The 13,689-nt window shown below is 38.6% G+C and overlaps 1 protein-coding gene across 2 annotated transcripts in view; it reads left to right on the top strand.

Annotated features, from left to right (window-relative positions):
• The first annotated feature begins 874 nt into the window (after window positions 1-874).
• Window positions 875-13,689, top strand: part of SKAP2 (src kinase associated phosphoprotein 2) — a 182,127-nt gene continuing 169,312 nt past the window's right edge. Inside the window, exons 1-3 of one of the 2 annotated variants that reach the window (XM_043589138.1) lie at window positions 875-1,177; window positions 10,327-10,432; window positions 11,027-11,052. In XM_043589138.1, coding sequence (XP_043445073.1) covers window positions 1,111-1,177; window positions 10,327-10,432; window positions 11,027-11,052 — 199 coding nt within the window. In that variant the 5' untranslated portion in view covers window positions 875-1,110. The remainder of the gene's footprint in view (window positions 1,178-10,326; window positions 10,433-11,026; window positions 11,053-13,689) is intronic. The other variant, XM_043589137.1, reaches the window with a different exon arrangement.

The raw sequence follows: 13,689 nt of genomic DNA, 5'->3' as shown, positions 1-13,689 counted from the left end.
TACACACACATATTTGGTATATACATATACAGAGAATATACACCGTATACAGAATACACACACACACACACACACACACACACACACACACACACACTTACTTTAAAGACACCAGAACATGTCTTTGGGGTTTTAGAGAAAATCTGTTACGATTTACAGATAGAAGACATGCAATAAGCATTTTGTTGACTAAACGATCAGGTTGGATTGAACACATTTTATAATTCCATTCTAATCACTAGCAATTTTCTTTTTGATGTTTACAGATGGGACAGTAGTATCGATGTCTATTTAGCTATATGTATTTTTTAACTCAAAAGGCCAGTGACTAGAACTCCTCACTCTTCATTTGTACCGGGGGAAGTCGCCCCAACAATAAGAATCAGGCAGAAAAGTAATTTTAAGAGCCAATCGGATTGCTCTCTGGAGCAGTTCCAGACTGACCTCTCAGGGAAGACTGGCGGAAGATGGGTCTTGGTTACCTCATTCAAACGGACAAAGAAAGCCATAATAGTTTAGGGAGGCTGAAAATTCCTGCGGGTTACTACGCGAGGTGTTAAACCTCGGCCGGGCTTACCGTTGGCCAGAGGTCCCTTAATCGGAAAACTTAGAGGTACTATGGACATCTTAATTTTCGGGATCCTGGAGAAACGGTCAGCAGTTGTGGAGGTACCAGTAACCAAAATGGCTGCAAGGCGCTTCAGGCTCCGGATCAGCTGATGCAGCCGGAGTCCGCTCCCTTCCCACCAGCGGCTCCTCCCGCTCCCTTACGTGGAGGTGGGCGTGGTCTGTTCTGAAGCGCTTTTCCGAGGCTAGGAAAACCGAAGGATACACATGCGCAGTTCGGCCCCTCAGGCCCTTTGGTTCTCCTCCCAGCCCATCGCCCCGCCCCGATCTGCCGGGAGGGGCTGGGCCGAGAGTCCGGCCGCTGCTGGCTGGGGCTTTAGTGACTTCCTTGTTGTGAACCCCGGCCCGGCAGTGTCCGGACTCGTAGCCCCGCTGCCCTTAGCGGGACCGCTAGCCCGAGTCTAGGTCGCAGCCGCAACTCCAGGCCGTCGATTCCCTTTTCAGCACAGGTCTTTCCCCTCCGCACGCCTCGCGCTCCCTAACATGCCCAACCCCAGCAGCACCTCCTCTCCCTACCCCCTCCCTGAGGAAATTAGGAACCTGTTGGCAGGTAAAGAGCGGGAAGGGGCGGGTAACGCTGCCGGGGCGGGGGCGGGGGCCAGGGGACGGCGAGCCGGTGGGGACAGAAGCATTCAGAGTGTATGCCCTCCCTCCCCACGCTTCCCATGTGTCCTGGCCGGTGGGAGCGGGACTGGGAATGGGGAAAGAGGGGTTTGAGGAAGGGAGTGGGCGTGTGTTGAAATTTGGTCCGAGGATGTTGGGGGAGCCCTTTTTGATGAGCTACACTAATTGGATCAGGACATTTCTGTATGCATCGTGAGGACGTCGTGTGCGTGTGTGAGAAAGAGAGGCGAGGGAGGGAGAGGGAATAGTAATGCGTGTGTGAGAACTGGGAAGGGATCAGAAGTCAAAGAAGTAGTCCTTTGGTGGCCTGACCAATGGAGGAGAAGGGTGTAAAAATGCAAAAAGATGTCTGAGCTACAGGTGTTAGGGGTTGTGGGACGCAAGGTTTCGTCATTTCCAAAACTCCCATTTTTCTTAAACATTCATTGTGCTCATATTTAAGACTTTGAAAGAGGGCTTGGTTCTCAAATAGCCACTTGTTTTCAGCCTGAGTAACATATTAAAACAAAAAAGGAAGTATGTATTAAGGTCCAACTTCCTGTGTCACACGATGAAAGTACATCTTTGCATCCTCATCTTCCCCTTTTAAGTCTTAAGTGACCATTTATAGGAACTTACATTAGGAGTTCAGGATGCGGTTCTTCAAGGCTGTGACGAATCCACTGCTATAGTCCATCTCTATACTAGATATGGAGATGTATATTTCTGCACAAGGCAGAAAATACATCTTTTCAGGGTAGCACAAATCTTACCTATCCTGATGCTCTTGGAATTCTTATCATTCACTTTGTCCTGCGTACATCAGAATTCTAGAAACTGAATTTGGATTGTTTTACTTGAGTCGTCTCCTAAGTATTTATCTTTCAATATTGCTCATGGATAACTGGATTAAAAGAGTTTCTTTTGGATGTATATTACAAGGTGCTTATTTTAACCCTTAATATCTGACATGTGGCATTTTAAATAGTAAGTTGCTGTTATAGCAGTGTGAGACCAAATCTCCTAATATGCTGTTTTGCTGGTTAGCATCATGAATATGATCAAGAGAATAAAACCAGTAGTGTGTGAATGGAGACTTATGTTTGAACATGATTACAGGGTGATAAATGCATTTGTGGTGGTATAGTATTTTACTCTAAGAATTGCTTATTGTCATTAATGGGTACCACTAAGGGAGATATAAAGAACTGTAAAGACTGATTTAAGGCAGCTTTTATTCCATTATATGAGAGTTTCACTCGAGTACTGCTTTTATTTTACGACAGTTAACATTTTCATTGTTACACTGCTGGAATTGTGTGTTTAGAATATTATTTTAATAACCAGACCAGAGAAGTGTTTATCATTATTCCAAAAGTAGATGGCACCACTTTCAGGATTTTCTAGGTGTGAACTTTTTGAATTTAAGAACTAAAGTGCAGACCTCTGGGTGCACCCCTTTAAAGCTTGAGAGCTCCCAACAGTAAGCAGTTTCTTGTTTGGGTCCATAATCAAACATTTGCACATAGTATGATTTATAGGTTATGAGACTCATTATTCTCTGATCCCCATAATTACAAATATTTCGTGTGGCCCCTATTTTTGTAATTTAGTTGAAAGCTTAGAATTACATAATATTTAAATTATCTCCGAATGCTAACTTCCTTTATTTCTCTTTAGTCAGTTAATATGCCTGCATAATGTCTGAAATGAGTGTTTTAAAAGTCATCTTACTGTTGTTTTCATTTTTTCACATGAAAGCAAGCCACATATTAAAACACACGAAGTATTAAAAACAAATAGTAAAATACTAACATTTTGGAGATTGTAAATTTGGCTTATACTTTATTTTCAGAGGACATTTTTAAGAGGTATGGATATGAGAAAATATCTATTGTCTATCTATACTTTTTAAAGAAATGAAGCAAGTGAACCAGTGTTTTTCAGTTTTCTTTTTTAACTCATCATTCAAATAAAGTTGCTTAACATTTTATGTTTGACTGTAATTAAAATCTTTTGGGGGTAGGAAAGGTTTCGGGAATAAACGTTCTCTGCAGCCTTTTCACAGTTTCCATCCAAAAACTTCTGTTGGGGTTGTACATGATTATTTGCATAATTCAAATGTGTTGGGTAATAGTACATGGCTAGATTTAAAAATTACTAAAACTCTACAGGGAGAGCATTGGCTTACATTTTAGAGATTGCTGGATTACCTAGTACTTTCTTTGGAACCAAGAAGGAGATTTTGGTAGCCGTGGTTGTAGTTAACAGTTGAGCTCTCTAACAGTGAATTCATGGTGCTGTGCTAGAATTCCAAGCCAGAGAAGACAAGGAACTAGACTTTTCAGGCACTTGAAATCCCTTGCCTACAGAAGAAAAGGATATCAAGTCAAAAGATAATGCCTATCAAAATAACATTGCTTTGGACAGTTCCCTTTGTGTTTCGTGTGCCTATTTTCCAAAGCGTTATATGTCCTCTGTGTCAAATGTTTGACATTTCAACTGCTTGATTGCGCTAGAGGTGCTCAAAGGTATTCTTACCAATTTATATTATTTTCTCTCTATTTTTCTTTCTGATTGTAGCAGTTTTAGGCTTCGATATTTGTTCCCCTCTCCTCTCATTTCTTTCCCTCTAAAACGTTCTATCGAAATGCAAAAACCCATAGATGCTATCATTCTTAACTCACATTTAATGATACTCTTGGAAAAGTGGCTGTATAGTTTTGACTGTCAGCGATTTATATTTCTGTGGAATCAGTATATTAAATCTTGAAAGCCTATGCTTCTTATAAAAGCGTTGTATTATTCTTCTGTTACATGAATAGAGAAAAAGTTTACAGATTTTTTGTTAAAAGTCAATTTCGACCTGCCATAGGCACTACAGGCAACCTTTAATGTTTTTTTTCGCAACGTTGGAAGGAGAGGTTTCGCCTGGATAATTGGAAGCAATGGATAATTCCAAATCTTGTGCATTTAATCTTTTCCTACATCCAAATATTTTGACTAGGGCTAACAGCAAGAATAATCTTGATTTATGTGAGTTTTTCCTCCAGGCAGGCAGGAAAGTGAGAGGAACTAGAAGCACTGGCCCCCAACCCCCTTCATTTGTTTAATCACCCTTTGAATACTGGAGCCTTAGTGGTTTGCAGTCAGATATTCCCATTCATTCTCATACATTTGTTTTAGGACAACATGTTTAAAAAGGAAGCCTGTAAGAGGATATAAGTTCCTTTTTATTAAATTAGAAAATGACACCAACGTTAAAAGAAAAACATAGTGGTTGTCAGGACTCTGAAAAATCAAAACCAAACCAAACAAACAGTAAACAAAGTGGCCCGATCGTTTCTGCAATATCTGTGTGAAACTTTTTCACACGGCAGACTTGGTTAGAAATATTGCATTTTCCCCTACTGGGGATTTCCAGAACTCTTTTTTTTTTTTTTTTTTTTTTTTTTGTTAAGCTTCACACATTAAAATCTATACAGAATGCAGTTCAGTTGAAATAGAGGGAGAATTTTTTCAATGCTGAGAATAGTATGGTTTGATTTCCACCTTTCCTAAGTTCTGTTTATAATTTGGTCAACATTTTGGGTTTATTTTTCCTATGAGAATTATTTATGGTACGTCTAGTGTCCCATAATTTCCTTCTGGGGCATTGGCTGAGTATGTAAAGGGAAGAGTGCCACCTACTGAGTCACCAATAGTCACCTACTTCTTTAGCACCTGGATTTTCCTACAGAGCAAGAATAAGCCTGCCCTATTTTGGCGGTAATAGCTAATGAGCATCAAGCTGATATGAAGACATTTGATCTCAAAGTGAAATCAGACTACGACACCTCTAAGGTTTTCTCTTCTAGAAACAGGAATATGTGTTTGTAAGTCAAGGGATCAAAAATTTTAAATTTCTTGTATGGGTCAAATAATGTTGATGAATTAAGATGTGATACTAAAAAAAATTATTTGCCTCTATTAAGCATATAATATTCTACCTTTTTTTAGGAGGGGATCTTTGGCTGACTTGTTTTCCAACATCGGTTTCCATCGAAAGTATTTTTTATCTCAGATTACTAAATAAAGCTCTTGATAGTATGTATGATTTTTATAGTTATTCAACCCAAGTTATCACTGGCTTTCTTTAATAAAAAAAAGGAATCTAAATATATTGAAAAATGAGAAGTCTATAAAAAATTTCCAAATGAGTTTATCTCTACATTACCAGCATTAAAATATTACTAGAAGGAAGATAGAAACAACAGCATTGGAAAACCCTCTGGTGATTTGAAACACAGTTCAGTTGTCTCTCATAAATTTCAGATTAAGTGTCATATATGGGTGATAAAAGTGGCATAGGCTAGTTTTTATATACTCATTATTCACTTAGTTTGTCTTTTTCAATTAAAGCCAAGTCTATCTTTTTCATTCCACTGAGTTTACATTTCTTTTTCAATCACATACTGAACACATTACAATAGATGCTACCTAACAGTGAATCTAGTGTAAATCTCAGACTAATCTGTTATTCACTGTGGCTTCTTTGAAAATGAGTGGTAAAAAGATTTTGATTATTATAAGGTGTTATTTATCAAGAGTCATCTTTTAGAGGTGAAAGATGTTCATCTGTATTCTTCAACAGCCCAGTTTTCTATCAGAATAAATCATTTAGCCTCCAAAGCCAATTTTGAAAATTTTGTCAGATGATTGGATTCTAAGACTTAGGAATGTTTTACTTATTGTACTATGAGAACTCCTGGTGCTTGTTCACATTTCTTCTTCCACGTTTGGAAAATTCACAATATAACCGTAACCTGTAAAAGTGCTAGGTAATCAGGAGAAAGACATTGATTAAGGAATCAATAACTTTTCAATTAGCCATTTTCCAACTTTGGGCATTGGCTCCATTGATCTACATGTGCCCCGTTTGATTGATTTTTATGTTTTTACCAGTAGGTGTTTGGTCAGACCATACACCTCCCTTTAGCTGAGAAAAAAAGCTTATTTTATTTTATTTTATTTTATTTTATTTTATTTTATTTATTTTATTTATTTTGTTCTGATGTCAGCCTAAAGTTTGGCTGAGACTCTTACCATGGTAAGTTTAGTAATAGTACCTTCGTGAATTCTTAGTGAAACCTGGCCCAATTCATAAAGTAGAGAAAGATGTGCAATTAAGTAGTAAAGCCATTTGGGGGTGAGGTGTAATTGGTTTTACACTTATGTTATTGATCTGGGGCTGAGCAAATGGTAGCGGACTCAGTCCTATACAATTCAGGCCAGCACAGAGGCTGTGTGTGTGTGTCTGTGTGTGTGTGTGTGTGTGTGTGTGTGTGTGTGTGTGTGTGTGATGTGTTAGATACCTGTCCTAGCCACTTGGGCTCTAAGGGAAGACATGAGCGGTAGGCAGTTTTTCTGGGGGTCCATATGTACAGAAAAAAAGGGTAATTGGAGTACCATTCATGATTTGGGGTACGCTAAGTGTTTGCCTCTTAGGGGTTCCTATGGCTTTTGAGAGATTTTTAACTTCAACTGCTTGAAGATTGCTGAGCCAAGACATGATGCCATCTTTTTATTTTGTTTGCAGACGTTAATAGTTATCTACAGAGCAGTTGTAAGTCTGATCTCAGGGCCCTCTCCCCCAGATCTTTACAGTTGTACCGGGAGATAAGGTTTATTCTTGACAGTGTTAAGGGGTAACAGGAACAAAAATCACTACCACATTTACAGTCCCTGGGATAACTCTTTCCTTGGCGATGACTCCGGGGCAGAGGCTGATGGAGATGGGGCTAATTCTGGGGTTAAGTACCAGCGGCGCTGACCCGAGGTCTGTGTGGCCGCGGGGCGGGGCGGGGGCGGGGGTGGGGGTTAAACCTGCTGCATCGGGGCTCCTGGGAGCTGCGCATTCTCCACGCGAGCCGGGCGGGTCCCCACGCTTTGGTGACTGCGTGAATGGAGACCCCTCCCTCTGAGGAAGAGGAATTCTAACTCGCCAGGCCGAGAGGCTAGCGAGGAGGCGGGCTGACCTTTTCCTGCAATCGAATTACGGCTGTTCCCCGAATTACAGGCAGCCTGGAGTCAGTGAAATCTACATATTAACCGAGGGACACGACCCCTAAAGGAAGGTAGGAGAGGGCTAACACGCTTGCCAGTTTATCGTTTGCAGGGCTACTCAGGGGACAATCAAAAGCTTCAAATCTCTTTTCCGACCAGCCGGAGGAGCGCTTGATTTGTCCAGGACTTTTATTGGCCGCTTTTGAAATATTACCCTGGCTCTGAGCTACAAAGCCGCAGATCCAGTCGCGTTTGTCTGGCGAGGGCGCTGCCCCAAACCCAGTGCTCCCTGCTCGCAGCGCCCGTGACGCGGACCCTGGGGTTTAACAGTCGGAGGGAGTGGCGAGTGTTTGAGGACTGTGGAGCCGAAACGTCTCCCAGGAAAGCCCGAGTCACTTTGCAGCGCTCGCCCTGTCTTTGCGCTGGACGAACGGGACGCCTGCTTCCCGCAGGGACCCGGTGGAAGGTCCCCCGCGCACCCACAGGGTGTCCGGGGCTCGGGAGAGGCTGCTTGGTTCAGTTCGAAAATAAATGGGCACAGTGTGGATTTTAAGAAATAGCCCGGAGTTCAAAAACTTCAAAACCGACTGAATCTGTGGGCACCAACAAACCAAGATTTCAGGAATCAATTCCACTTTCAAGTTCCTAACTCATTTGTTAAAAAAAAAAAAAAAAAAGAAAAAGAGGGGAAGACCCACCCCCTCCAGAAAACAGCAAAAACAGTTCTTACACTTTTCACGTCTCCTTGGAAAATTATTTTAAGAAATCGGTGTTTATTAAATCTTTTTAGTTGCCTTAACCCCCCTTCTGAGATTAATTTAAGAATAAATACATCAAACCTGTAAAAATACAGATCTTTTCCCCGTGCCCGATCTCCGAATCTCCTCCCCCTCAACAAACAAACAACACGGATTCTTCCTAGAATCACACATTCTTTCAGCAAGCATTTCCTCATAAAATAGCATGGGTCAGTATTTTAAAAATATTTGGGGGGAGTGTTAGGAAACCCTAAATAGAGCATTGCAGCTTTTTATGTTTTCCGAGTTTTTATAGAACTGAAATGACCTCTTAAATAACTCTTGGGCTGTAATTCCTTCTGTTACTGCTTCCAGAGATTTAAAATAGATCCCGTTTGTTTAAATTTGGATTGTATAATGAAAATGTAAAATAGGCAATTAAATACTTGTGGATGAGGGAATTAAAGACAAACACTGAGTGAGCGTCACATTAAGCAGACAATTCACCAATCATTGTGCAAGAGCTTCTCCCAAGTATTGAGTCCGGTTGGAAGAAAGAATCAGCAGCAGACATGCTGCTCCTTCCCTTATTCCACTTTGTTACTAGATTCATTCTAACCACCTCAGAGAAGCCAGTGATCTTTTCCATTTCACCTGATGTGTGAATGTCCAAAGGTTGCTTGTTTCTCTGTGTACAAAAATTAAAGAGTTTAGGAGAGTGATTAAAAAAAAAAATAAGTTTCATTATTTTGAACTCACTTTAGAAATCTGAGTCTAATTTGCACTGGTTATGGATTATGCCTCTATGTCCCCTTCAGAATATGGACCGCTCCATACTTTGTAAAGAGAAGCTGTGACATTTTGCTTTCATTTCATCTTGATACTTAACTTGTAATATTAGTCATTAATGGACGTCAAACCAGAAAGCTATTTAAAAAAATTATTCCAGGATTAAATTTTAATTCTTTCACTTGTCATACTGATTTAGTGAAAAATTACCTCTATACATTTATGATGAATATATGGGATAACAGTTTAATCAACTTGCTTATTGGATCAAGATACTTTTGTAATCAAGAATTTAAAATCGATTATAACATTCTGTCTCAAATACTAGGTTTTAAATTGTTAATTATAAGTATAGTTGAAAGACTTATACCGCTTTGAATTAATTATATATACTATTATTATATGCTTTTATACTATCTTTTTGTCAGTGTGAGTTAGGAGACAAAGTAGTTAAATAAATAAAAAGAAAGTAAAATATACCCACATCTTTTCAATATGAAATATGGATGGTTTACAGTCATACCTACTTTAAAATTTTTTCATGGTCCTTTATATTAGATATCTCAAAGATTTGAACTCCTGAATAAAAATTAAAGTTGCATAATGTTTCATGAACAATAAGAATGGGGCTATTATAAAATCAAACCAGTCAGGATTAGTTGGAATCTTGTACTAGTGAGAACTAGAAAGCAGAATAATTCACAAGTTTACTAAATTTAAAAAAAAAAGGAGGCTCTGTGGAAATGTTATATGAATCTGTGAAAATCTTATTTCTAGGTTACTATATTTCTAAATAGTGGACAAATGTATTTTTGCCACTTCCTAACTTTATTTAAAAAAATATTTCCAGGTGGTAATACCAAGGCAAGAAGCAAGAACACACAAAACCACACAACAGAGGTTTTGGGTTTTTTTTTTTCTTTCAATTTTTGAAGGTGGCTGGTCAGAATGGGTGGAGCAGGTAGGAAGGAGGGGGGTTTGATCTGGGAATCTCGGTTAGAAAAAGGGATTTAGTTTTTCCTTTAAAACATTAAATATTGCACATACCTCAAAATGGATTACACTGGGAAAAACAGGCCCTTGCCAGAGACATTAGTTTATATCGATATTATATTGTGAATGACCTGTTCACATAGGAACTTCCCAAATATTATAAAATGATAGTAACACATGCATAAAAGCTCTGTGCTTGCTTTTATATGAGAGAATTTGTTTTATGGGGCACCGTAGTTTATTAAAACTTGTGCGCTTCTCCCCGGTTTAATGATGCCAAACATCCAAATAGCATTTGCTGTGCTAAGCATAAGTAGAGCATACAAATTTTATTAGCTAAGTGGTGAACAGATTTGTCCAACTTAGTATTTGAAACATATTTCAACTGTTATGCTTTGGATTGATAAATAACTGTAACAAATTGTACAGATATTAACACTTATGGGTAGAAACAATCATTGTCCTATTTGTCTTCACAAAAAATGATTCTTTCCAATAATTTGTATCCTGTTTCTTATATTTCATGGTTTAGATGTTGAAACATTTGTAGCAGACACACTGAGAGGGGAAAATTTATCCAAGAAAGCAAAGGAAAAGAGAGAATCCCTTATTAAGAAGATAAAAGATGTGAAGTCTATGTAAGTCACTTCCTTGCCATTTATTACTTATTTCTTACTTAGAAGCAACTTTGTAGTTAACATTTTAATAAAGAATTATCACAGAATTAACTTTTTGTATGTCCAATTTAGTTGGTGTTAAATACTGTAAAGACAAAATATATGTCCTCTATAATAGTTTTTAAAAACCGACATGCTTATCATATTATCCTTTTTTTTTTTGTGGATGTTCTTGATTATATATTTTTTCTAAGCATGCTACCAAAATCCAACTGTTCGTTTTGATTTTTTGAGGGTGTATTGGGTTTACGTGCTAGGACAAAGGTAGCTTGAGAATTTTAATATAAATACCTCTAGATATGGAAATGAGTAAATGTATGTGGTACATTTTAAAGATTCTGATTTTACTACTCTAACTTCAGTCTTTAAAAATACTTTTATTATAAACCCATAAGCCTTTTGGAATTGTCATTTCAGGATGGGAAGTACTTTTTCTCTAAATGTGTGTTTATAATGCAGATTTTAAAATAGATTTGAATTATTGCCAACAAACAGACCTTGTTTTGGTTTGTCAACCCTCATTTTAAAATATAATGTTCTTGCTTTCTTTTCCAGCTATCTTCAGGAATTTCAAGACAAAGGTAAATTTTCAAGTTTGTCAGACTTGACATTTTATTTTTCTTATGCAGAGGTTCGGTAGGGTAATCTAACACATACTGACATTTGATAGTTGGGATCAAAATTTAAATTTCCATATTGTATACCTAGACTTTCAAGATGAGAGTGCGAGCTCCCCCTGCTGAGAAAAAAATTAAAAAGCATATCCAGGATCTACTCTGCACAATCTGGTGCAGACATCTTATGTATTTGCTATCCTTAGGTGTTAATGTTTCTTAAAAAGCACGTTGTGGCCGAAATGTGTTAAGAAAAGGATATACTTGCAGTTACGCATGGAATGATTTGGTAAAGCACAGGTGAAATACCATGCCAACACCATTTGCCACAGCAGAGATGATTTTATAGTAGCAGTGGGCTCAGGAGGGCCTGGGGCCGGCTGTTCCGAGGTAATAATGTTTTTACAGGACAATTGCCTTAAAGACAGTATCAGTTTATGTCCGGAAACACGGACAAAATTTTTTCAAATGATTTTTTTTTTTATTATCATTGTGATTCTTTTGATGTGAATACGTGCATGCTATGGAAATGTTCAAAGAAGGGAGTTCAGTTTGATTGGTTTGAAATACTTGAGCGTGTGGGTAACCTGATTGTCTTCCTTTAGACTTGAGGGTTGGTTGTTTAGCATGTTGCAAACCAAAACAAGAAAGGCATAGGAAGTTACTACTTTCACGTCTTCACTTCTGTAAGGGGAACTGGGTATGGCCCTTACTTCCAGGATGCTAATTCATAGGTCATGACCTGAAGCCTGGGGATGCTGGTATGAGGGTCACAACATGAGGTCAGCTAACCTATGTGAAGTTAGGATCTGGGTCTGGGAGGAAAACAGTATGGCATCTTCTAACGAGGGTTAGCAGACACCACAGAGTAATTCATACCTCTGCCAACTGAGAGTAATGACGGTTTCGGTAAACCAAGAATTAACCAGACAAACCCTAAACCCAAATAGTTAAAAGGAAACCATAGTTTCTTTTCACATTAAATCGTCAAGATCACTGTGATTGGAGGGAATGAGATTTTTTTTTTCATATGGAAATCTTTAACACTATTAAACATTTTTTTAATGTTTATTTATTTTTGAGAGAGAGAGAGAGAGAGAGAGAGAGAGAGCATGTGCACAAGTGGGGGAGGGACAGAGAGAGAGGGAGACACAGAATCCGAAGCAGGCTCCAGGCTCTGAGCTGTCAGCACAGAGCCCGGTGCGGGGCTTGAACTCACAAACCAGGAGATCATGGCCTAAGCCAAAGTCGGATGCTTAACCAACTGAGCCACCCAGTTGCCCCAGAAATCTTTAACATTATTAAATAAAGAGAAGAGAAGGAAAATCCTCTTCCCCACAAATACCTACTTCTTTGTACTCTACAACTAGTCTTCAACTGTGGGCTTAATTATACTGCATTTTGCTTAGTTGAATATAGAAATAATGAATTTATACATTCTTATTATAACTTTTATACAGGGCAGTGTTTATAGAGGAATACTAGATTTCAGATTCTGTACTAGACATATTTTGTTCTGGTGATTATTTATTAAACTCTCATTGTGACTTAATTATTTGTACATTAACAAATCTTAAGCTAAGAAAGCATGATAATGAAGTCATTGTGTAACTATACGATTCAATAATAGGGTAGGAGCTTGTTCAGATGTATAGATATTACTGAGATATAGTCTTTGTTTCTAAAGAGAATGGAAATTTGTACAGTATTTGATAGAAAGTGAAAAATGAGCCTAGAATAAGAGTTCAAATAACACAGAATTCAGAGATTCCCCATAACCATTTTTCTCTAAGTCATTTATAGTTTAATATTCCTATATTGAGTTAACTAATCACCAGGAGTGCCTGCTTAGAAGTAAGCCTGTGGATAAATTAGGTGCATACCTTGGACAAATACGAGATGCTGAGTAATTTTATGCCGTTATACCTTCAAAGTATATTCAGCTTTGTTCTAAAAACTATTCCTGTAGTTAGGAGTAGCAAAGTTAGTACTTAATAGTTGCAAAGTATTCAAGATACATTTTTTTTTAAATAGGAAGATATTAATTATCAGATCTCTACATAAATTCATCTAAGTGTATTTCGATATTGCTCCTTTTTTAAAAATTTTTTAAAATGTTTATTTATTTTTGTGAGAGAGAGGCAGAGCATGAGCGGGGGAGGGGCAGAGAGAGAGGGAGACCCAGAATCCGAAGCAGGCTCCCGGCTCTGAGCTGTCAGCACAGAGCCTGATGCGGGGCTCGAACTCACGAACTGAACTGCGAGATCATGACCTAAACTGAAGTTGGACACTTAACTGACTGAGCCACCCAGGCGCCCCCACTTTTCTTTTTTCTTTTACAATTCCCTTTGGGGTTTTGGGCTATCTTCATCCAAGGAGACCTGGGCAGAATTCCTTTTGGCTGTTTTCCTGCTGTGTCTCTCTCTCTCTCTCTCTCTCTCTCTCTCTCTCTCTCTCTCTCTCAGGTCAATATGGGGTCACAGTGAAGTAAACAGAGGCTGTTTTCCTCCTTTTCACTTTTATATTCCTATTGATTTCAGCTATTTTATCTTTTCAAAATGGCAGTTAAGTACCATTTTAATATCATGAATGGAAGCAAAAGGG

Source organism: Prionailurus bengalensis, chromosome A2, assembly GCF_016509475.1.
Source record: "Prionailurus bengalensis isolate Pbe53 chromosome A2, Fcat_Pben_1.1_paternal_pri, whole genome shotgun sequence".
Lineage (NCBI taxonomy): Eukaryota > Metazoa > Chordata > Mammalia > Carnivora > Felidae > Prionailurus > Prionailurus bengalensis.
Note: the sequence above shows the minus strand (reverse complement) of the source record. Positions and strands in the feature narration are given on the sequence as shown.